General features: G+C 45.0%; 2 protein-coding genes across 6 annotated transcripts in view; both read right to left on the bottom strand.

Moving 5' to 3' along the window:
- Window positions 1-26576, bottom strand: part of LOC118387542 (rab GTPase-activating protein 1-like) — a 157256-nt gene that overhangs the window by 67846 nt on the left and 62834 nt on the right. The window lies entirely within an intron of this gene.
- LOC118387556 (G-protein coupled receptor 52-like) lies at window positions 9817-19230 on the bottom strand. The gene has a single exon (XM_035776033.2). It carries the CDS (start codon window positions 17358-17360, stop codon window positions 16242-16244), a length of 1119 nt encoding a protein of 372 aa, XP_035631926.1. The 5' UTR covers window positions 17361-19230; the 3' UTR covers window positions 9817-16241.

Genomic DNA, 26576 nt, shown 5'->3' with positions numbered 1-26576 from the left:
CCTTCCCTCCCTCCCCCTCTTTCCCTCCCTCCCTCCCCTCTCTCTCTCCCTTCCCCTCCCTCCTTCCTTCCCTCCCTCCCTCTCTCTCTCCCTTCCTTCCCTCCCCCCCTCTCTCTCCTTCCCTCCCTCTTCCCCCCCTCTCTCCTTCCCTCCCCCCCCTCTCCTTCCCTCCCACTCTCTCTCTCTTTCCCTCCCCCTCTCTCTCTCCCTCCCTCTCCCCCCTCTCTCTCTCTTCCTTCCCTCCCCCCTCTCTCCCTCCCTCCCCCCCTCTCTCTCTCTTTCCCTCCCCCTCTCTCTCTCCCTCCCTCCCCCCTCTCCCCCCCTCTCTCTCTCCTTCCTTCCCTCCCCCTCTCTCCCCCCTCTCTCTCCCCTTCCTTCCCTCCCCCCTCTCTCCCTCCCCTCTCTCTCCCTCCCTCCCGCCCCCTCTCTCTCTCCTTCCCTCCCTCCCCCCTCTCCTTCCCTCCCTCTTTCCCTCCCCCTCCTCTCTCCCCCCTCTCTCTCCTTCCCTCCCTCCCCCTCTCTCCTTCCTTCCCTCCCTCCCTCCCTCCCCCCAACTCTCTCTCTCTCCTTCCCCCTGTCTCTCTCTCCTTCCTTCCCTCCCTCCCTCCCCCTCTCTCTCTCCTTCCTTCCCTCCCTCCCCCTCTCTCTCCTTCCTTCCATCCCTCCCCCTCCTTCCCTCCTCCATCCATCTCTCTCTCCTTCACCTCCCTCCATCTCTCCTTCCCTCACCCCCCTCCCCCCTCTCTCCTTCCTTCCCTCCCTCCCTCCATCCCTCAATCTCTCCTTCCTTCCCTCCCTCCCTCTCGCTCCTCCCCCCTCTCTCTCCTTCCCTCCCTCCCTCCCCCCCCCTCTCTCTCTCCTTCCTTCCCTCCCTCCCTCCCCCTCTCTCTCTCTCTCTCCTTCCTTCCATCCCTCCCTCTCCTTCCCTCCCTCCATCCCACTCTCTCTCTCCTTCAACCCCTCTCTCTCCTTCCCTCACTCCCTCCCCCTCTCCCCCCTCTCTCTCCTTCCTTCCCTCCCCTCCCCTCTCTCCTTCCCTCCCCCCCTCTCTCTCCTTCCCTCCCTCCCTCCCCTCCCCTCCCTCCCCCTCTCTCACCCTTCCCTCCCTCCCTCCCCCCTCTCTCTCCTTCCTTCCATCCCTCCCTCTCCTTCCCTCCCTCCATCCCACTCTCTCCTTCAACCCCTCTCTCTCCTTCCCTCACTCCCTCCCCCTCTCCCCCTCTCTCTCCTTCCTTCCCTCCCTCCCTCTCTCCTTCCCTCCCCTCCCCCTCCACCCCCTCTCTCTCCTTCCCTCCCTCCCTCCCTCCCCTCTCTCTCTCCTTCCCTCCCCCCTCTCTCTCTCCTTCCCTCCCCCTCTCGCTCTCCTTCCCTCCTCCTCTCGCTCCCTTCCCCTCTGCTTCAGCCCCCCCTCTCTCTCCTTCCCTCTCCCCTCTCTCTCTCCTTCCCTCCCCCCTCTCCCCTTCCCTCCCTCCCCTCCTTCCCTCCCTCCCCCCCTCTCCCTCCTGCAGGAGAGGAGAACATCTGAAGCTCATTTTGCTCCTCCGTCTCCAGCTGGTCTTATAGTGGACACATAGCCACCTGAGAGAGGAGAGGTAGACCACAATGATAAAACACTCCTCTCCTTCACGTCAGTGACCCTGCTCCGTTTCTAACCACAGTGGACTCACTGTGCCCTGTTCATTTTGTGTGGAGAGAGAGAGAGGTGAGACTATGCTGTATAGGGAATGGGAGTACATTGTCAGTTGCACAACTGAATGCATTCAACCCGAAATGTGTCTTCACGCATTGAACCGAACCCCTCTCTGAATCAGAGAGGTGAGGGGGCTGCCTTAATCAACGTCCACATTATCAGCACCCGGGGAGCAGTTGTGGGTTAACTGAGGGGTGCTCAAGGGCAGAACGAGATATTTTTTCCACGTTGCTGGCTCTGGGATTCGAACCAGCAACCTATCGCTTACTGGCCCAACACTACCTGCCGCAAAATATATATATACAAAATATACACGTCTACGCAAGAAAGCCTGTATGTTTTGAAGATGTTTTGACTGTGTGGTGAGTATAATATTATAGGGGTGTGGCAATCGGATTCGGCACGTGCTCATGGCTAATTCCACTTCCTGGTCATCCTCTAGTGCTAACCTGGACAGGATTTCCATGTGTGGTAGAGAAAAGTGTTTGAGAAGAGAAGTGTGCGGGTCATGTGAGAACAAAGGACAGAACACAGCGCTTTTGGGGGAAAATTCTCATCTCAAGCCAACCTGGGCGACAAAACTACCAGGGAGCACGTCCCACGTTCCCTATTCACTGTGCAAATGCCACCGCCGTGACTGTGGCCATACTGACGCCGGCTTGAGGACGCTAATCAACTGCATAATGCCGTGCGCTGGTCATATTAGCATGTGAAACACTGCCTTTGGGATCACAGAAGGGGACATGAGGGCCGGCTGCGGGATTCTCTCTGGTCTTATGGTGTTTAAATATTGTTAATAGATTATTTCATGCAATAATCACATTCATATTTAATTCTGCTAGATGCCCTTATTCGGGTGAGGGTGGACACAGAGTCTGTCTATCGGCCGAGTCGGTCTGTCCGGGCTTAGTCCACCTGCGGCTTAGCAGCATGCTGGGTTGGCGTGAAAAACACGAGGGAACGAAGGAGGGAGAGAAAGAAATAAAGCTTCTCCTCCTGCCGCAATCTATCAATCACAGAGTCAATCTATCACTCAACGACCACTATACCTCACGAAGCAGCGCTTGAACAGAGAAATTCAAAAAAATATGGCGATACAAAAACATGTGCTCTCTCTCTGTCCCCAATCTCTCTCGCTCTATCAACGGGGATCTTTTTTTTTGCTGAGCATCTCTCTGTCCTTCTTTCGGTCTCTCTATATCACCACGTTCCTTGTTAACAAAATGTCTCTCTCCTCCCCCATATCTCAATTTCTCTGTTTCTATTTTTCCAATCTGTCCGTCTCTCTAAAGGTTGGCCCCCCACCCGGTGGAGGTGTGGGCACGATGTGTGGGCTGGTTGGCATCCGCACTGACACACGGTGGGGCAGAGCTATATATATATATATATAAATAAATAATATATATATATAAATATATATATAAATATATATATATAAATAAAAACACACTCACGTGCACACCAACACAAAACACATCTCATCAGGCTAAAAATATCATCATGTCCCGGCACGTTCACCAAAAAGTAATTTTGACTGGCTCTAATGTGAAGATATGGACATTAGAGCCATATCTGTAACATTGGCCTTCTCCCCTCAGCAAGCATAGTGCCCAAATAATAACATTGGCCGAAATGGGTTTTCATAAGTGAGATAGCCATATAGTCGGCATTGTGCTAGAGGGGAGAGATTCTGTAAGTTATTTTTCTCCAATTGAGCTTACAGACAAAACAGAAAAAGACAGATGATACAATTGAGACCAAATTCATTATTTGCCAGAATCCAACTTTTGAAAAGTGGAAAGTTCCCTAAGCTTTAGGCACAATAGTGCATTTAGTAGTCCACTACCATATAGTATCCCCTTTTGTCGATTTCCGCAAGCTACGTAGTACACAGTGAAGAGGGAACTAGTTCAATTCCAACCCAGCAACCAAAGATGAGAACACTCCTTTCGAGTGAGGTCTGTTTCTTTCCATTTTCCCAGGCAGTTTTCAAACCTTCTTCCATCTTGTACCATTGACAGCGACACGCAAACTGTCATATCCCCACTTCACAGGGTATCACCACTGAAAAACACTGTTCAAAAATCTCCCAGCTGGGTACAACAGTAACCTATCGCCATCTACTACATTATACATGCTTGTAGTATACATAGTGGTAGGCTTTCACGCCAACCCCCCATATCTCTGATATAACCCACACGGGCATCCAGATGGCGCTAGTTGGCGAGGCGGGCATGCGACCAGCCTAATAGCAACGAGTGGGCAGCTGTCGGTGTACGTTAGCGTCAACAGACCGCAGGCCATTCATCTGCCATCGTCAGCAGCGCTCTGGAGCCGTAGGGAAGAACGGCACACACACACACACACACACCACACACACACACCACACACCACACACACACACACCACACACACACACCACACACATACGGATCCTCTGAATGTGCCGCAACTTTGCAGCTATCGTAGGGTTACGGTGGTGGAGAAGCAGTGACGGTTTTATGTGAACAATCGTTTTTTTAAACATAGTGGTCTGGGATGAGTGACCATTCTTCCCAAATTCCAAGTGAATCCTTGGATCCCAACCCTAGGCACTTTGCGTAGATGTGAAAAGACTGCAAATGTATAAGGAATTTGGTAAAAGCATAGCTCCAGTGTGGTGGAATTCCCTCCAGATGGATCACACTTTCCCAATCCTCTCAGGTCTACACAAGTGCCTGGGGTTAGGATGTTTTCTCTTCTTGTCAAGTGGGCATGATGGTACAGACGACCCTGAAGTGGCTCCGACGTTGCAGTTGTCACCTAATGTTAACCACTAGATACTCCTGCTGCTCCTTCACACACCAAGACACTCGTGTAAAGTTGGGGGGGGGTGTCGAGCACCTGTTTGGTTAAACACACTCCAAGCCCTTCAAAAGAGGCAGAGCTGCCCCATCTAAAATGCATAGGGCTGGGTGTGGTGGTGGTATAGTGTGTGTATGTAGTGGTGGTATAGTGTGTGTGTGTGTGTGTGTGTGTGAGGGGTGATGCTCCCAACCCCTTATGCAGAGTAGCCATTACAGCTGTATGGGAGGCATGGAAAAGGCCCATTGTCTCTGACGAGGGGTGTGAATAGCTCATCTTTTATTCGAGGGCATCTCCGCCTCGCCTCACCTCTCAGAGGGGTGCAGGTGTTCATCCTCGCGAGTACACCGTCCTTGCCGGCTCACCAGGAGTGCGTTTGATGGGAGGGCGAGGCGACCCTCCTCGGCAGCAGCGGTGCAGCTGCACAGATTAATAATAAAGGGAATTCATAATACAGTCGGCATAGAGAGGGTTTGGCCATGAATATTCAGCGGGTCTTCTTGGTTCGGGATTCATGCATATGGATGAAAGGCTGGCAGCAAGCTATATTCCAGAAGAGGGAGGGATGAGGCAAAGGGCAAATAATGGTTTAAGGGAAACACTGATATATGGCCATGTGTTGACTTAACACAACAAACCTCAGCCGTGTAACGCAACAGTAAAGACAGATGTGATTGACGCGAGCGAGGGGCAGCATGTGTTGAAGAGACAACCGAGCAACATAAATCACAGCAAGAGGTCGAGCTAATAAGATCAGACTTCCGGGTATATCGATGTTGAGGGAAACACAGGGTCAGGTGACAATGTGACCTCCTGGAAGAAATAGCTTTAAAAAGGTGTGCTCTGTTGTGTAACAAATAGGCAAAAAAATACCCTCCATGGAATAATAACCAAGTTAAACTTTCACTCCCAGTTAGCCTCAACTCAACCCAGCAAGTCAGCACCTTGCTAACTTTAACCCTGTGTGTGTGTGGTTTGTAGTTTTTTTTACTGAAGGCTAAGTGTGAAGCCTATATCAGCAGCTAAGCAACCGCCACCCACTGAGCCATGTCGAGAGCCAGGTGAGGGCGAGCGCCACCGAACATTGAAGGTGATCAACCGACCAAGCACCCCAGAGACACCAGACTCCTTCCTCAGCTTTCTGCCATTTAAGAGAAAGTCGAGCACAGCAGGGCTGTCAGAAAGAGAGAAAGAGAGAAAGGGACAAAGCTAAAAGCCACCAGTAACAACTACACAGTCATATGAGAGCAAGTCAAAATGGCTGCCACAGCTCTCTGCATGCTCAACACCAGTCTGAGAAGGGACTGATTTAAAACAAGAAAAATGTGTTACCCAGCGTAACCATAGAAAACCGTTTCCCTATACCGTCTGAATTGGTTCAAATGCCTGGCTAATCAAAACGTCCTACACCAAGGGGAAAAGAGTGAGCGTGAGCCACTTGACTGAGATTTAAGAGTTGAATGTATGGATTTCACCAGACAAATTGCATCTGGCCTCCAGCTTTCATCGGTGAAATATTAGCCGGCAGCAGCGGAGGTGAAGCGGTAATGAAGGCGCTGCCAAATAGCGAGCGCCTCTCTATGGTGTGAGCGCCAGTGACACGTGTGCATTAGCTCCAATGTCAGGAAAGGGCAAAGTATATGCATAGCCTCAGCCCGCATTGTCCATTAAAAAGGTATTTTACAGTCAACCCCCTGCGGTCTTCAACGAGAAGTACAGTTGTGTACGCATGATACACACCACCTAACCGGTGTATGCACACCAAAAAAAGAGCCACAAAAGCATTTCAAATTAAGCTTTCTGATTATGATTTCCGCACGGCACAACTACACTTTCCCTAACTACCCAACTAAGGAGAATAGAGAATCCAATGGCACCCAACTCCCATAAAATGTTTTCCTTATTTGCACATGCACTCATTTCTCACGGGAACTGCCTTTGATGAAAACATGTACTTACCATCACTGTGATAGTTTTATCTAGCTACCTTAAAATGGATGCACTAACTAAGTCGCTCTGCATAAGAGCGTCCACTAAATGACTAAAAAGTCCATGGGAAAATGTAGAGAAGTCGTTGTAAGGGTGAACTGGTTCATCGTTTATTCATGACCGCCGAAAGTCCCAAGACCTCTGTGATCAGACAAACATTTGATGTGCTCATTAGATGAAGGTAAAAAAAAGGTCACATTATTTTTCCTCTCTAACTGCACATATCTCGTTTCCTTTCAGAGGCTGCAGGCAGTAACCTTTTGAAATCCAGCCCCAGATAGAGAGCACGACTTGCTGTGTGTGCATTACAACGCCGGCTAACCCTTGGTCTAGAGATGAACTCTGTTTGCCTTGGAGTTGAATGGCAACAAACAACCCTACAGACCAGATATACGGTGCATTCGGGAAAGTATTCAGACCACTAGTCTTTTTAAACATTTTGTTACGTTACAGCCTTATTCTAAAATGGATTAAGTAAAATGTTTTCCTCATCAAACTACACACAATACCCCATAATGCAAAGCAAAAACAGGTAGAAATACCTTATTTACATATTAATTCAGACCCTTTGCTATGAGACTCGAAATTGAGCTCAGGTGCATCCGGTTTCCATTGATCATCCTTGAGATGTTTCTACAACTTGATTGAAGTCCACCTGTGTTAAATTCAATTGATTGGACATGATTTTGATAGGCACAAAACTGTCTATATAAGGTCCAACAGTTGACAGTGTATGTCAAAGCAAAAACCAAGCCATAAGGTCGAAGGAATTGTCCGTAGCTCTGAGACAGAATTGTGTCTAGGCACCGATCTGGGGATGGGTAGCAAAACGTTTTTGAAGGTCCCCAAGAACCCAGTGGCCTCCATAATTCTTAAAAGGAAGAAGTTTGGAACCACCAAGACTCTTCCTAGAGCAACTGGGGGAGACGGGCCTTGGTCAGGAAGGTGAACAAGTATTCGATGGTCACTCTGAAAGAGCTCCAATGTTCCTCTGTGGAGATGGGAGAACCTTCCAGAAGGACAACCATTTCTGCAGCACTCCCCCAATCAGGCCTTTATGGTAGAGTGGCCAGACGGAAGCCACTCATCGGTAAAAAAAAAAAGGCACATGACAGCCCACTTGGAGTTTGCCAAAAGGCACCTAAAGGACTCATTCTCTGGTCTGATGAAACCAAGATTGAACTCTTTGGCCTGAATGCCAAGCTTCACATCTGGAGAAAACCTGGCACAATCCCTATGGTGAAGCATTGTTGTGACAGCATCTTGCTGTGGGGATATTGTTTTAGTGGCAGGGACTGGGACTGGGAGACTAGTCAGGATCGAGGCAAAGATGAACAGTGCAAAGTACAGATAGATCCTTGATGAAGTCCTGAGCGCTCTGGAGCAGGTTCACAGACTGGGGCAAAGGTTCACCTTCCAACAGGACAATGACACTTAGCACACAGCCAAGAAAATGCAGGAGTGGCTTCGGGACAAGTCTCTGAAAGTCCTTGAGTGGCCCAGCAGGCCCCGGACTTGAACCCGATCTAAAATTTCTGGAGAGACCTGAAAATAGCTGTGCAGCAACACTCCCCATCCAACCTGGCCGAGCTTGAGAGGGTCTGCAGAGAAGAATGGGAGAAACTCCCCAAATACAGGTGTGCCAGGTTTGTAGCGTCATACCCAAGAAGACTAGAGGCTGTAATCGCTGCCAACGGTGCTTCAACAAAGTACTGAGCAAAGAGACTGAATACTTACGTAAATGTGAAAATGCATTATTATATTTTTAATACATTTGCAAAAAATAAAACGTGTTTTTGCTTTGTTATTATGGAGTATTGTGTGTAGATTGAAGAGGGGGAAAACTATGTAACGCAATTTAGAATAAGGCTGGAATGCTTTCTTGAACAGTCTTGAAGGACTTCCCATATATGCTGAGCACTTGTTGGCTTCATTTCCTTCACTCTGTGGTCCAACTCATCCCCAACCATCTCAACTGGGTTGAGGTCGGGTGATTGTGGAAGACCGGTCATCTGATGCAGCACTCACTCACTCTCCTTCTTGGTCAAGTAGCCATTACAGAGCCTGGAGGTGTGTTTTGGGTCACTGTCCTGATGAAAAACAAATGATAGTCCCACTAAGCCAAACCAGATGGGGCGGCGTATCGCTGTAGAATGCTGTGGTTGCCATGCTGGTTAAGTGCGCCTTGAATTTTAAAAAATAGCAGTGTCACCAGCAAAGCACCCCCACAACACCACACCTCTTCCTCCATGCTTCACGGTGGGAACCACACATCAGAGACCATCCATTCACTTACTCGTGTCTCATAAAGACACGGCGGTTGGAACCAAAAATCTAAAATTTGGACTCATCAGACCAAAAGGACAAATTTCCACCGGTCTAATGTCCATTGCTCGTGGTTCTTGGCCCAAGCAAGTCTCTTCTTTTTATTGGTGTCCTTTAGAGGTGGTTTGCAGCAATTCGACCATGAAGGCCTGATTCACGCAGTCTCCTCTGAATAGTTGAGGTTGAGATGTGTCTGCATTTATTTGGGAAGCAGTCTGAGGTGCAGTTAACTCTAATGAACTTATCCTCTGCAGCAGAGGTAACTCTGGGTCTTCCTTTCCTGTGGCGGTCCTCATGAGAGCCAGTTTCATCATAGCACTTGATGGTTTCTGCGACTGCACTTCTTGAAATGTTCAGGATTGACCGACCTTCATGTCTTAAAGTAATGATAGACAGTCATTTCATTTTTCTTATTTGAGCTGTTCTTGCCATAGTATGGATTTGGTCTTTTACCAAATAGGGATATCTTCTGTATACCACCTCTACCTGGTCACAACACAACTGATTGGCTCGAACGCATTAAGAAGGAAAGAAATTCCACAAATTAACAAGGCACAGCTGTTAATTGAAATGCATTCCAGGTAACTACCTCATGAAGCTGGTTAAGAGTATGCCAAGAGTGTGCAAAGCTGTCATCAAGGCTACTTGGTGGCTACTTTGAAGAATCTCAAATATATTTGAATTGGTTTATAAAAAAATGGTTACTACATGATTCCATATGTGTTATTTCATATTTTTGATGTCTTCACTATTATTCTACAATGTAGAAGAAAAAAAATAATTAAGAAAACCCTGGAATGAGTAGGTGTCCAAACATTTGACTGGTACTTTATCCCAGAAACTGGCCAGGCAAATCAGCCTTTCAATCATTGCCTGCTTTTTAAAAAATCACTTTACAAAAGTAGAGTCAAACCCACCACCAGTAAAATGTTAATATACACATCAAGAACTCAAGGCAGTGTTCAAAAAGGCAATATTTCTGGATTTTATTTATCCCATTATTTTTCAGTTTTATTGGATTGGCATCAACAGCAAAACCACAGCCTTTGACAAAATCTCAGAAATAAAAAAATAGATACTGTGTAATTTCTCGATTTGTCGTCTAATCAAAAACATCTTACTTCATATAGCTACAGCAGCCTAGTTGAATTAACACAAAGGTATGAGTCATCACTGGTCGAGATTTTGTCATAAGATTTGTTTTGTGGTTTTTTGTTTGTTGCCTGAACACATATGTACAGCAGGATAAAACCGACAGACACACTATACATACTCTTATTTAACAAGTAGCGTATCCATTTTGAAATAATAAAATAAATAGACTTTGTACTGTAATAATCAAATCTTTAAGATACAACACCCTAAGGAATGCACTTGAAATCAGTTTTTTTCGGACAGTTTTTTTTGTATTTCCTTCACATCAGAAAGAAATTCAAAACTAGTTTGGTCATTACAATACACATGGAAAGGTGAATAGCCTATTCAGTGGCTCATGGGTATAAAAAAAACTACTGGCAGAAAAGAAACTGAATTAATTGGGTAACACTTACTTCATGAAAACTCAATTAATTGGGAAACACTTATTTGCAGTGTCAATATAATTGTATAACAGTAACCACAAACTGTTTTCTAAATACAAAAAGTCAAGTTAAAGTGGTACATTATCAATAAGTACAATAACTTGCTTGTTAGAATGAAACTACATTCCACTAGTGTTACTGTGGTGTGGAATCAATTCATTCTCACGAAACCATCAGCACAAGATTTACTGTAAAGCAATACCTAGATATAATTTAGCTTGTCAACAATATTGATTTACCATATATCACAAAAGATCTCACAATGTTTGTTGTATTCTCTTGACCACAAGTGATTTGCTTTAGTGTGAAGACAAAGTCATCTGGGCGTAATTCTAGAGAGAATCCAAGTCAACTAAAATAACAATTTGGGTGTTAATTCCTTAAATGGCATGATTTAGAGCTGGGAGATATGGAAAAACATACATAATCACGATAAATATATACATTTTTTTTGCAATAACAAAATCAGCGATAAATTACGCTAAATTATTTTGGGGGGAGGTACTACAGCTGGGCGATATGGACGAAAAGTAATATTGTGATATATGTAACTATTTTGCTCAATAACAAATAGATCAAATATATATATTTTTTCCAATGGCCAGTTACTTTACATTAGCAGCAGGCCAGGAAAGATAACTGAGATGATAGCCTATGATTCAAAAGGTACGGTACGTCATCTAACATATCCATGACTTGCATGATTGACATTTTGATGTTCAACCTGTCAAAATAGGATCCACAATGAGATTTTTTGTTTTGTTTTGCTTTTCAGAGGATTTTTCCAGCATCTTTGTGCATATTGGCCACCTGAGGAAGGGGGAACTCAAAACACTTAGCTAGATTGCTAACTCTAACTATGATATTGTTGCTAGATAGAATAATCAATTCGCCTACATGGCTAATTGATTAATCTATCAGTTAATGTAGGCTAATGTTCTACACAAACTTTCCAGTGCTAGGCCTAGGCTAATTGACGCAGGCCTATTCGCTATAAATGACACGCTCCGCTCGGTTCTGCTACCCGGGTGCGTTCAAATCATATTAACTACACCCCACTCCGGTTGTAAAGTGGTGCCGTGAACTCGATATTAGGAGGTGAGAAATACATTATATCGACTCACAGAATGCTGCAACTCTCCTCTCGGTAACTAGAACAACACTTTGAGCAACGGTCATAATGATTGTGCTTCTCAGAATGCATCTCTGCCTCCTCCGTGCACACAGCGCGAAGAGGGAACGAGAGCAGCCGGCAGCAAAACCGGGATAACTAGATACTGTACTTTCATTGCAGGAATCAACATAATGCATAGGCTACTACTGTTGAAAAAAAAACAATGGTTTAAGAACAATCTACAGGAACGTTGTGTGGCAAAAATCACCGAAAATTACCAACGTAGGCTAAATGCTTCGGTAAGAGGAAGGCAATGTAGGTGATTTTCTGTTTATCGTCCCAGCTCTATGACGGTAGATTTCTTAACCCCTTAAGTCTGCAGCCCCCACGTAAATCTAATTAGTATAATACAAAAATCCCCATAAAAATCCACCATATATATTCTTTTGTAGCATTGGATGAATCTCAATCCACCGCAACCACCTACGTTGCACTTCCGCATCTGCGGTGAAAGGTGACAGAGCTAGAGCAGTGTTTGTCAGACCATGAGACATCCTGAAAATCAGTCTTTTCACAAAACGGTTTGGCCTAACAACTATTATGACCCCTCTATGGAAATATGAGTCTCATGAATACAACGGTGTTCTCCGTTTACGACCCCCACAAGCGACTTGGGACTCGTCTGAAGTCGGTACAGCCAACGTGCCAACTTCTGTCTGTAGCATCTGAACAGTTTGGGCTACAACCGTGGAAAGGTCTCTCATGAACACTTACATGTCGGTTTTGTTCTAGGCCTCACAAGACTCGTATGAAAGTCACCCGGTAACGCATAATTGTTTTTTTTGGAAGCATATATGGAGACTGTTTAGTGACAGAAATAAGGGGTTAAATACATTTCCTGATCTTTCTTATATATTTTGGGGCAGTAGGTAGCCTGGTGGTTAGAGCGTCGTGCCAGTAACCGAACGGTTGCTAGAACGGATCCTCGAGCTGAAAAGGTAAAAGTCTGTCGTTCTGCCCCCGAAACAAGGCAGTTAACCCACTGTTCCTAGGCCGTCATTGTAAATAAGAATTTGTTCTTAACTGACTTGCCTAGTTAAATAAAGGTAAAAAATGTTTTGTATATATAAAAAATCTCAGATATAGGACAGACACTTCAGAACAAACTTCCATAAGATTTTCTTGGGGGAGTATGTGTCGTTCCATGTGGCCATTGCAAAATGTTGATTTTGAGGCCAATTAAACATTTCTTTGTGGTTTTTGACATGTGCCTGTGGTTATTTTCTTGCTGGAATATCCATTTGCTGTCAAATGTCTGGCTCCGGTCTTTGACCTTAACAACGGCCCCAGGACCACTGGAAGCAAAATAACCTAATAACATCAAAAATCCACCCCCATATTTTACAGTAGGTATGGGGTTATTTTCTGCTTATGCATTCTCATTTTGATGCCAAACCCACCACTGGTGTGTGTGGCTAAAGAGCACCATTTTCATGTCCTCCAACAAATGTAAAACACCTGGAGTTTTCTAAATGGTATTGGCAGTTGGATTGGAACCAGTGCTTTGGTCAGATGAAAACATTGCTCTTTGACCTCGGACACCATTGGTGGGTTTGGTGTCGAAATGAGAATGAGAATGCATAAGCAGAAAAGAACCCTAGAAATAATATGCTGCGCGATAAACCAAAATGTTGATTCTTTTTCGTTTTCTAAACAACTCATTGACCAACGTCTGTTCAATTATTTGAATTCCATTTTGTTCAAAACAGGCAAATATTCTACATAGTTTAAACTTGGTAATTAACTACAATGACCATAATCAATTCCGTGCGTGCCTATTTGTCCGGTCTATGTGGAGCAGACACGGAGATGGGGTGAACACAGAACGTGCGATCAAGAGGGAAAGATGCATGTATCTCTACCTCTAAAATCCATGATCTAAGTGATTGATAGTTGGTATTCAGCAGTCATAAAAAAGTATGCCTTGTTTAATTTGAATTACTACTAAAATAGTGATTTGTCAGGCAGCAGCTCTATAGAGATGAGATGATGACTTGGAATGAAATAATAAAGTCAACAAATAAAACAAATGTAATATACACAACTGAAATATTTTATTAAAGTAATTTGAATAAAATTGTTAATAAGTGATAAGCAGTAACGGGCAGTCACTACCATCATGGGACTTTTTGTTTTATTCTGCTTTGTTACATCATTCAACCCACAATGCATTGCGCATTTGTCTAAAAAAAAAAAATATTTGAAAACTGTGATGACTTTTTAAAATAATTGGAACACAACCGACCTCAAAAAGCACTAATCACTCAGCACTACCTACTGTAAAATAAGGTGGTGGATATTTGATGTTATGGGTCTATTTTGTTCTCACTGGTCCTGGGGCCCTTGTTAAGGTCAAAATCATCATGAACTTTATCCGGCACCAGGACATTTTGGCAAAAAACCTAATTGCATCTGCCAGGAGGCTGAAACTTGGCCGCAAACGGATCTTCCATCAACACAATAACCCCAAGCACACATCAAAATCCCCCCCAAAATAAATAATTTGCCACTAAATCAACTTTTTGTAATGGACATCTCAGTGTTAGAAAATAATATATTTTCCCCATTGTTGCATCCAACTATAGCTCAGTATTTGAATTATTCCTTCTATAGTCATTTTTTGCTCATCTTTATCAAGGGTGGCAATACTTTCAGACCCCACTGTATATGGCCCATTTGATCAAAAATAAGAAAAATGCACCTCACACAAGATCAAATAAATCAAATACAGTAATGTGAAGATGTCATCTCAGACATCAAGCAACCATTGGGGAGGGTACGTTTTTTTTTTTTAAAGTCTTTTGAGGCAGAATTCAGAACCCCTATGATTATATATGCCCCCTAAAATGATAATGAATCGCGCTACAAATATTAAAGCTTCTGACCTCATCATAAGCTCATGAAAAGTGCTGAAACGAGATGGTCCTACTGTATCGGCAAATGTAAGCATGATGGATCTTCAGTCAAGTCAAATGAAGGTCACGTTACAAAACGCAAATGGCATGCAGCCAGAACTGTGTCCCTGTGTATAGATGAACAGAAAGTAAATCTCTGTGATATCTTTTCCAGAAAAATATATATTTAGGCACATATACAGAACAATCTGTAATGGAAAGCGGAGAATGACTACACAGGTTAAGTAGCATAATGTTGAACAAAAAAAAAAACAGTCATGATATCGAGGGTTCAGTTAGCCGTGTTGCTTGTTTTTCCCACACGGTCAAGTACACACTGACAACACAGGTCTAACTTCAAATGGCCTACAACATAAGAATAGAGAGGGATTTCACAATAGTCTTGGGTATCACTGAAAATCTGCACTTTGTATTTTTCTACATTATCTATAAAAAAAACGGACCATTCTGGGAATGTACAAGAAAAACTTGGAATGACTTCACCTGCGCTGTATCAAACAGTATAATACATAACTAAAGGCAGTCTTCATGGTGCATTTACTGCACATGCCCACTGTATTTTGTACAATAAGGCCCTAAAAAGGGAACAGTCTCTGCACTTAACGTGGAAAAGCAGAGGGAACAGAGTCATACATATGACGCTGATCTTTAAGTAGAGTGAAGCAGATTTTTCTGAACTCAACCAAAGATTAAGAGAGAGATGTATGCATTAGTGGACAGAACCAATCCCTTGATCTGCTTCCTAAACAGCTACTGTATAGGAAGCATTGACAAAGATTTTTTTTTTAAAGAAATAGTACACGTGAAAATATACAAATATCGAATAAAACTAAATCATTAGTGTGTGTGCGTTTTTTTTTTATATATTTTTTTAGGAGATTGAGTAACTCATCAAATTGAGTGCCCCATCTCTCTGTTTAGGACTGACCGAAAGTCTTTGAACACTCAGACTGCTTGCTAACAGACCTGCAAACACCGCAAAACTTTTGTTTGTCATAACAGGTCAAGGCCACTAGCCCATCTGCTGTTATTTACACCATTGTCCAGGAGCATGTACAGTAAGTGAATAGTCAGCCATTTGCACACACATACCCCATGTCAACTCCTAAAAAGGGAGTGTAATGCAAATGAGGATTACATGTTGATGTTGTCTATGCTAATTCAGCCTTTGAGTGCCCACCAAGAACACAGACCTATAGTAGCAGTCCAATATTGGTATTTAAATTCAATACACTTTAGTCCACATTACCTTGAAATCAGAGATGCTTAAATCATGAGGTCACCATCAATGTTTGAGGAAAGTGCTTATCCATTTTGAGGACCTCTAACTTTGTATTTTTATAAGCACTTTACCCGACTGTCGAGGAACAAAAAAATGTAACATCAAAGCCTGAGAACCATGGTCAAATTAGGTTTTACATAAGGATGCACATACAGTAGGTTACCAGCGAAACTCCACTACACAGGTTTAAAGCCAAAATGTAGTACCAATCTCTCATCCATTTAGTTGTTCAGAAAGCAAACCTTTAAAACAACGTAGCCTCTCTCAGCAATCTAACATTTGCCTGTAAATCATGGCTTGGCATGACTGTGGCAAAAGTCATTGGTATCCTTCAAAACAAACCGTCTGAGCCTAAATTCTCTCTCTTTGGGACAGCCCTGTCAGCTTTGTAAAGATGTAACCTTTGAAATTCGCTGCTTTTCTAACAATATCCTCCAACGCCTCAGATGGAGCAGGACTTTGGCCTCTTCCTGGGCTTGGGTTCGCCAAAGTCCCTGTCGTCGGCTGCACAGTGGCTGAAGGAGCAGAGTGTCTGCGAGAGGCGGCGCATGCCCAGGCGGAACACACTGTTGGACAGGCTGTAGATGACGCAGTTGCAGAAGCTGTTGCTGATGGCCAACCAGGTTGTTACAAAGGACAGGGCGGGACTGTCCAGCACGTGGGAGCTCTCCAACAGGAAATAGATTATGTAGGGCAGCCAAAGCATGTAGAAGACGCTGGTGATGCGGAATAGCACCATGGCGTAGCGCCTGTCAGGCCCTTGACCCGCGTGGTGCCCCCCGCCGCTGCCACTGCCACCACCCTCCCCAGCCTCCATCTCCTGGCTGGGGAAGCGTGCTCGCCTCTCACTGATCTCCCGGTTGTGCTGCTGGCAGATGCGGAAGATGTGGAAGTAGGTGAAGCAGACTACCAGGGCTGCGGGCGCGTACAGTAGGCATACCACAAAGCCTGTGAAGAGCGCCGAGGTGGGCCAGGAGTGGGCGCACCACTCAAAGATGTCCCCGTGGTAACCCGGCTTGCCCCAGCCAAAGAAAGAGGGCAGAAAGACCAGGCTGGAGTAGACCCAGATGAGGGCGATGCAACCGCGGAGCCGGCATGGCGTCACCAGCTGGTTGTAGGACAGGGGTTTGGTGATGGCCAGGTAGCGATCCACGCTGATGCAGGCCAGACAGGCCATTGAGACGCTCTTGAGCACCGAGATGACGTAGCTGAAGACCTGGCAGGTGATGGGCTCCTGGACGCTGGCCGGGTAGTGCAGCAGGGACAGGGTGGGCACCAGGCAGCTGAGGCCCACCAGCAGGTCGGCGTAGGCCATAGTCTGGATGAAGTAGCTGGTGGTATAGTGGTGTAGCAGGGGGGCGCAGTGGAACACGAAGATCACCGTCAGGTTCCCGGCAATGATGAGCACCGTGAGCAGAACGATGACAGCAGTCTCCAAGACACAGGCCTCCAGGCCCTCGTTCTGGCCCCAGCCCAGGGGACAGGAGTGGTTGGGGTCTGGGCCCACCAGGCTGCTGTTGGCAGTGGGAACCAGGTCTGTCGTCAATGCTGACTGGTTCATTGTTCTGGGCGCGGTCCAGGTGGGTCAGGTTTGTGCTGTGCCAACCACGATGCAGATGGACTGTAACTGAAGACCTGTCTGCCTGTAGCCTCCCTCAGCAAATGGGAGTTCTAGCCTCTCTCGCTCTTTCACCTCGGCTCTCACATAGCTGGGTCTCAATCAAATGAACACTGACTGACAAAAATCAATACAGCCCATAGGAAAGCAGGACTGCCGACTTGGCTCTACTTTTTCGATCAGTCATGCTTAGAGGCAGTGGGGTAATTGTCGAAAGAAGAAAGATATTCCCTCCAAAAACAGAAAAAGGTCTACCGGTGCTATGCCAGGCATTTATCCCGGCGGCAGGGATCCCCATTGCTCTCCCTAACAGTCTGCGGCCACATCTCCTGATTCATAAGAGGGCTGCCACTGGGAGACTGGGGATGGAGAGCAGGTGTTGTCCTCACAAGGGCAAAAAGCACAGGAGGAGCAGGGTAGTCGGCATGTGGGGGAGAAACATGAGGCAGGCAGGCAGGGCGCTCTGGTGCAGATCCTACTGCAGATTAAATAAGACAGGGAGCATGTGACTCCTATTTTGAGACTATAGATAAGAGAAAATAGTATTAAAACATTTAGCGTGTCGGTATAATTTCGACTTTCAGATAGCTTGTTTACTGTCAGAGAAAGATCCACTGGGAAAACCCCAAATTCATACGAGTAATTACATCCCCGTTAGCCATTGTGTTTGGTTCATACCTCAAGTCCTCTCTAAAGTTCCAAAATGCTGTTAGACAAGCCGCAATTGTTTCTCAGTCTTGTAGTATGCACATCCTCTTGTTTTGGGGTAGTGAGTGGTCCCGTGGTCATTGTCTGGACCCCATGTACGCCCCGCTATTGTCCGAATCAAAACACAGACACGCTAGACAAACACAGGGCTCTCTGCGGTGGTTAATATCACAGCTCTCATTCCACAGAGCGCCGGGGGAATTATGTTTTACAATGTTCCCCAATCAGAGAGAAGCCAAAGGAGGCGCAGAATAATCTGGATCCTGTTATGTGTGTGTGTAGCCACAAATCTGCCTTTGGTCTCTGGAATCCCAATCCACGCACTTTTCTGAAACTTTCGTTCTCCAAGTTATGAGAGGCAAAAGCTGGTTGCAAAAGAGGATCTTTCAGGCAAAGAATGTAGGAGTTGTCAGGAGTCTCACACAATCGGATCAATAGATACTGGAGCCGGTAAAAGACATCTGGGTGTCTCAGAGCTCCTCGGACTGTGTCTCCTTAGAAATTCTGTTCAGGGCGCCGGCTGAGATGGATGTGGGATCAATCTGCATTCCGCTTGTTTACAGCCTAGGGTGAAAGCTCTTTACGTCAGCCTCGCATCTTAAGCGCATGTTTCCATTATTGATATTATTAGTACATATACATGCCCGTTCCATTCAAATACGTTTTTTGGAGGTGTTTTTCAGGGGAGGCACAGCTGTCTGGACTTTTGACTCTTTCTTCCTCTTTCAGTACGTCTGCTCCTTGTTACAAAAACCCAGCCACAGCAAAATAGAAACGACTCCGCCAGTACAGAGAGTTCCAGTTTCAATGCTGTCCTCTGTGTGCGTCTCCTCTAATTTCCATTCCCCCAGCCGAACTCAGCTTTCGCCAAACGAATAACCGAAGAGACAGAAATACAATTTCATTCAGCAAAGCAGTCCTGGAGTGAAGCACGAAATAAATAAATAGGAACCTTTTGGAGAGAGGAGCTGTCCCTCACCAACTGGTGCAGTGGGAAAGAGATGCTGTGACTGGCTTACAGTTCCTTTTCCCTTCGCTCTCGTTCTCCCGCTCACTCTCTTTACCCTGCCCTGCACGCACACACACACATGCTCGCTCTCACTCTCTCCCGTTCCCTCTGAACCGCGCTCTACCCCTCCCTCTGATACACCCGATCTCTCCCTCTCTCTACCCCCTCCCATTTGGGCTGCACCTGGGGTCCTTTCCCAACCCAGCCACAATACTCTCTTTTGCTCCTCTAATGTCTCTCCTCTTGTTTTTAGAGCTACATTTGGATAGTTTACTAATCTGAAATCACTAGGCTAATCTATCAGTCCATTTTCTATTAACTAGCTCCCTCCCCCAATATGGCTTTCCCTCTGACTCTCTGCCCCCAGTCCATTGCTCCGACCAATGACCAAGCCCAGCCATGCCTGTCCCTTAGTTACAGTTGCCAGGCATTTCAGTTAGTTGGGATCATCCTTCACTGGCAGACAGTGTAACAAGCGGCAAAAGAATTGAGGAGGCAGGCGGTCAGTTTCAGAGGTAGATGGTCTGTATACCATTACAGAGTTCAGGCTCAACTAACCTCTACAATAATGAAAACACTAGGATATACAAGAAAGCTATACTTTTAAAGCTACTTGCGTAAGCTCTATAAAACTGAACACGGAGATTCCCAAGAAGATAAGAACAGACGAGAAAGTGGCATGGTGAAGTGGATAACCTGATGTCCTTCACCTTTTGGACTACAGGTGAAAAACGGTCACAGCCAGAAGGCTACTGTACGTTAATAATTATTTCGTAGAGAGAGAGAGAAAAAAAAGGGAGGGCTGTAAAAACAACGGTAGTAATCCCCTTCCCTGTCCCACCCCCTTTGAGCCTTTTGATCCCAGCCACTATGGCTACTGTGTTGGGACAAGCGGGCAGGCCCCTGTCCGGGCTCTTTGTTAAGGCTGGGTAAATAAGGGCCAGGCCATTATAGTGTACAGTAGCTCACACCAACACTGACTAACAGTCAGTCAAAGAGAGCCAGAGGTAAGTGGGCCTGAGAGCGGGGAGATCAGTTTCGAGCTGCTCAATACGAGTATAAATATCAACGCATTACAAAAACAAACCTAGTGCGGCAAACGGGAGAAGAAGTCAAGGTCACCCCAGTGCTAATGCTTCACAATAGGCGTTATATGAAAAGGAGATTTGAATGAGAAATTACCATATGCTCTCTACAAAGGCTGCAGAGAATTAGGGATGGGCATTTGAACATTTTGTACTGTTCATGTACTCGCATGCTTTATTTTCCTTCGAGTACTCGAATGGGAAAGTAATGTGTGTACTTGTCTATGCCAACAATGAGCAACAATGCTTAATTTGCTACAACCATTACAGATTACAAATCCTAATGGCTAAATTGCCCAACATAGAGTGTACAAAAAATTAGGAACACCTCTTTCCATGACAGACTGACAAGGTGAATCCAGGTGAAAACTATGATCCCTTATTGACGTCGCATGATAAATACACAAATCAGTGTAGATGAATGGGAGACAGGTTAAAGAAAGATTTTTAAGCCTCGAGACAATTGAGACATGGATTGTGTATGTGTACCATTCAGAGGGTGAATTGGCAAGACAAAAGTTAAGTGACTTCGAACGGGGTATGATTTGGTTTGAGTGTGTCAAGAACGCTGCTGGGTTTTTCACACTCAACAGTTTCCTGTGTGTATCAACACCTTGTAGAGTACATGCCCTGACAAATTGAGGCTGTTCCGAGGGCAAAAGGGGGTACAACTCAACATTAAGAACCTGCTCACTCAGTGTATATTCAGTCAATAAAAAAACAAGTGCCATTTAAGATTCATTAACTGAAACCGTATTATCAACTGGTTATATTATATTGTGGAACTCAAATCTTTAAAAAAAGACCTCAGCAGTGCCGCTTACTTGTAGAAGCCTTATGTTAGGAATCAAAAGGACTACGTAAAAGGTAGGTTCAGTAATTAAACATGAACAGATATCCAATTCAAATCAATCGAATCTAATTTTATTGGTCACATGCGACGAATACAACAGGTGTAGATTTAACAGTGAAATGCTTACTTATGAGCCCATTCCCAACCGTGCATTGTTAACTTCTTGGTGACAGGGGGCAGTATTTTCACGTCCGGATGAAATGCATGCCCAAATTCAACTGCCTGCTACTCATCCCCAGAAGATAAGATATGCATATTATTAGTAGATGGGTTTTCATTGGGAATCCAGATTTCTAAGGGACCTTCTTGCAGTTCCCACTGCTTCCAATGGATGTCACCAGTCTTTAGAAATTGGTTGAGGTTTTCCCTTTGTGTAATGAAGAAGTACGGCTATCTTGAACGAGGGTCACTTGAAGTGTACTGTTCGATAGAGGCGCGTGACCAGAAAGCTAGCTACAGTGTGTTTTCCTCCTGTATTGAACACAGATCATCCCGTCTTCAATTTTATCGATTATTTATGTTTAAAAAATACCTAAAGCTGTATTACAAAAGTAGTTTGAAATGTTTTGGCAAAGTTTAACAAAGTAACTTTTGAGATATTTTGAAGTCTCGTGCGCAATTTGGAACCAGTGTTTTTCTGGATCAAACGTGCCAAATAAATGGACATTTTGGATATATATTGACGGAATTAATCGAACAAAAGGACCATTTGTGATGTTTATGGGACATATTGGAGTATTTCTGCATTTTGTGTCACGCCTGCCGGGTTGAAATATGCTTCTCTCTCTTTGTTTACTGGGGTGCTATCCTCAGATAATAGCATCTTTTTTATACAGGGGGGTAATGTAGACAGAGTTCAGAGTGTCAAATCAAGTTCAGTGTGTCAAATGTGTACCACAGGGTTCAATTCTCGGGCCTACTGTTCTCTTTATATATCAACAATGTTGCTCTTGCTGCGGGTAATTCCCTGATCCACCTCTACGCAGACGACACCATTCTGTATACGTCTGGCCCTTCTTTGGACACTGTGTTAACTTCTTTGGGACTGGGGAGCAGTATTGAGTCGCTTGGATGAATAAGGTGCCCAGAGTAAACTGCCTGCAACTCAGGCTCAAAAACCTATTGAATATACAGTGTCAATGGGGTCATATTGCACTCCCTAAGGCTTCCACTAGATGTCAACAGTCTTTAGAACCTTGTTTGAGGCTTCCACTGTGAAGGAGGGGGGAAAGAGAGCTGATTGAGTCAGGTGTCTGGCAGAGTGCCACGAGCTCAGTCTCGCGCACTCCCATGAGAGTTAGCTGCGTTCCATTGCATTTCTACAGACAAAGGAATTATCCGGTTGAAACATTATTGAAGATTTGGATTTACAACAAGTTTATCTTTAACATGGTGTAAAATACTTGTATGTTTGACGAATTTTAATTATGGGATTTCTGTTGTTTTGAATTTGGCGCCCTGCAATTTCACTGGCTGTTGAAGAGGTGGGACGCTACCGTCCCACATATCCCAGAAAGGTTAACAAACCTCCAAACGAGCTTTGATGACATACAACACTCCTTCCATGGACTCCAACTACTCTTAAATGCATGCTTTTCAACCGTTCGCTGCCCGCACCCGCCCGCTCGACTAACATCACTACTCTGGATGGTTCTGACTTAGAATATGTGGACAACTACAAATTCCTAGGTGTCTGGCTACACTGTAAACTCTCCTTCCAGACTCATATTAAACATCTCCAATCCAAAATTACATCTAGAATCAGCTTTCCATTACAAAACAAAGCCTCCTTCACTCATGCCGCCAAACATACCCTAGTAAAACTGACTATCCTACCGATCCTCGACTTCGGCGATGTCATTTACAAAATAGCCTCCAACACTCTACTCAGCAAACTGGATGGAGTCCATCACAGTACCATCCGTTTTGTCACCAAAGCCCCATATACCACCCACCACTGAGACCTGTATGCTCTAATCAGCTGGCCCTTGCTACATATTCGTCGCCAGACCCACTTGCTCCAGGTCATCTATAAGTCTTTGCCGCCTTATCTCAGCTCACTGGTCAAGATAACAACACCCACCCACCCGTACAACACGCTCCAGCAGGTATATCTCACTGGTCATCCCCAAAGCCAACACCTCCTTCGGCCGCATTTCCTTACAGTTCTCTGCTGCCAATGACTGGAACGAAATGCAAAAAAAAATCACTGAAGCTGGAGACTTATATTTCCCTCACTAACTTTAAACATCAGCTATCAGATCGCTGCAGCTGTACATAGCCCATCTGTAAATAGCTCATCCAATCTACCTACCGCATCCCCACATTGTTTTTATTTACTTTTCTGCTCTTTTGCACACCAGTATTTCTACTTGCACATCTATCACTCCAGTGTTAATTTGCTAAATTGTAATTACTTGCTACTATGGCCTACTTATTGCCTTACTTCCTCACGCCATTTGCACACACTGTATATAGACTTTATTTTTCTCTATTGTGTTATTGACTGTACGCTTGTTTATTCCATGTGTAACTCTGTTGTTGTTTGTGTCGCACTGCTTTGCTTTATCTTGGCCAGGTTGCAGGTGTAAATAAGAACTTGTTCTCAACTGGCCTACCTGGTTAAATAAAAAAAATACATGTAAATTGTCCATGTAGCCATTTGATGAATGTTCAGCAGTCTTGTGGCTTTGGGGTAGAAGCTATTCAGGTGCCTTTTGGTCACAGACTTGGTGTTCCGGTAATCGCTTGCCGCTAGGTAGCAAAGAGAACAGTCTATGACTTGGGTGGCTGGAGTCTTTGACCATTTTTGGGGAACCAGTGATGTACATAGCCCCAGTTTGGCCCTAGTGATGTACAGGGCTGTACGCACTACCCTCTGTAGAGCCTTGCGATTGGATGCCGAGCAGTTGCCATACCAAACAGTGATACAGCCAGTCAAGATGCTCTCAAATGGTGCAGCTGTAGAACTTTGAGGATCTGAGGTTCGTTCACAAATATTTTCAGACTCCTGAGGGGGAAGAGGTGTTGTCGTGTTCTCTATACGACTGTGTGGGCCATGATAGATCCTTAGTGATGTGGACACAGAGGAACCTCTATACACATGCTCTACTACAGCCCTGTTGATGTGAATGTGGGCATTATCTGGAAATAATGTCTGGGTAAATCTCAACCAAAATATCCGGTCGGAGACCGGAAGAACTGCGCTGCCTTGCGTCTGTTTGACCAAGAAACAAATAGTAGGCAAATGACAAGACTCTAGACATCGTGTTGAAGCTGTAGGTATTGCAACCTCAGCCCATTAAATGTGGTTCACCTTTATCAATGGGTTCAAGTCGCGCATGGATATATTTTTCCAATTTCAGTGATCAGATTTTCCTGCACTTTTCGATGAAACACACGTTCTGTTATAGTCACAGCCGTGATTTAACCAGTTTTATAAACGTCTGAGTGTTTTCTATCCACACATACTAATCATATGCATATACTATATTCCTAGCATGAGCAGCAGGGCTCTGAAATGTTGCGCGATTTTTAACAGAATGTTCGAAAAAGTAGGGGGTAGGAGTAACAGGTTAAGGAAGTCTCGAGGTTTTGCTCGCCTGAAGAAGAGTACCTCATAAGCTGTAGACCACACTATTTATCAAGAGAATTTATCTATATTTTTCGTAGCAGTCTATTTACCACCAAACAGATGCAGGCACTAAGTACTGTATAAGGCCATAAGCAAACAAGAGAATGCTCACCCAGAAGCGGCGGTCCTAGTGGCTGGGGGCTTTAATGCAGGAAAACTTAAATCAGTTTTCTACCAGCATGTTACATGTACAACCAGAAAGAAATACTTACAAATCTCTCCCTCACCCTCCATTTGGCAAATCTGACCCTAATTCTATCCTCCTGATGTACAAAAAAAAAAACTCAAGCAGGAAGTACCAGTGACTCGCTCAATACGGAAGTGGTCTGATGACGAGGATGACAAGCTACAGCCTTAATAGCACAGACTAGAACATGTTCTGGGATTCATTTGATGGCATTGAGGAGTATACCACATCAGTCACCAGCTTCATCAAGAAGTGCATCAACGATGTCGTCCACATGTACATATCCCATCCAGAAGCCATGGATTACAGGCAACATCTGCACTGAGCTAAAGTCTAGAGCGGGACACTAATCTGTGTTTCAAGCAGACCACCATAGTCCCTGTGCCCAAGAACGCCAAGGTAACCGACCTAAATGACTACCGCCCCATAGCACTCACGTCTGTGGCCATGAAGTGCTTTGAACGGCTGGTTATGGCTCACAACATCATCCCAGAAACACTAGACTCACTACAATTCACATACCGCCCCAACAGATCCACAGATGACGCAATCTCTATTGCACTCCACACTGCCCTTTCACACCTAGACAAAAGGAACACCTGCGAGAGAATGCTGTTTACTCTATGTAAACTGGAAATCATATATCCCGAGGCTGCATTTATTGTAGCTTGGGATTTTAACAAAGCTAATCTGAAAACAAGGCCTCCTAACTTCTATCAGCATATCAAATACACGACACAAGCTGGTAGCATTCTGGATCATTGCTACTCTAACTTACATGATGCATACAAAGCCCTCCCCCACCCTCCCTTCAGCAAATTTGACCATGACTCCATTTTTTTGCTCCCATCCTATAGGCAGAAACCATCAGGAAACGCCCATGCTCAGGTCTATCCAACGCTGGTCTGACCAATCGGATTCCATGCTTCAAGATTGCTTCGATCACGTGAACTGGGATACGTTCCAGGTAGCCTAAGACAACAACATTGACATATACGCCGACTCGGTGAGCAAATGTATTAGCAAGTGCATCCGAGTACCCTAAGTGACTATTTAAACCTTCCCGAACCAGAAACAGTGAATGGATGGCAGCATTCGAGTAAAACTGAAAGCGCGAACCACCGGCTTTTAATCATGCCAAGGCGACTGGAAACATGACCGAATACAAACAGTGCAGTTATTCCCTCCGCAAGGCAATAAAAACATGCAAAGCGTCAGTATAGAGACAAAGTAGAGTGGCAATTTCAACTGCTCAAACACGAGACATATGTTGCAGGGTCTACAGTCAATCACGGATTACAAAAAGAAAACCAGCCCCGTTGCGGACATCGACGTCTTGCTTCCAGACAAATGAAAACAACCTCTTTTCTCACTTTGAGGATAATACAGTGCCAATGACACGGCCCAGGCTCTCCTTCTCCGTGGCCAACGTGAGAAAAACATTTAAACGTGTTAACCCTCGCAAGGCTGCCGGTCCAGATGGGATCCCTAGCCGCGTCCTCAGACCATGCACAGAGCAGCTGGCTGGTGTGTTCACGGACGTATTCGGGGCGGCAGGGTAGCCTAGTGGTTAGAGCGTTGGACTTGTAACCAAAAGGTTGCAAGTTCAAATCCCTGAGCTGACAACGTACAAATCTGTCGCTCTGCACCTGAACAGGCAGTTAACCCACTGTTCCTAGGCTG

This window comes from Oncorhynchus keta, chromosome 1 (assembly GCF_023373465.1).
Source record: "Oncorhynchus keta strain PuntledgeMale-10-30-2019 chromosome 1, Oket_V2, whole genome shotgun sequence".
NCBI classification, from domain to species: Eukaryota; Metazoa; Chordata; class Actinopteri; order Salmoniformes; family Salmonidae; genus Oncorhynchus; species Oncorhynchus keta.
Note: the sequence above shows the minus strand (reverse complement) of the source record. Positions and strands in the feature narration are given on the sequence as shown.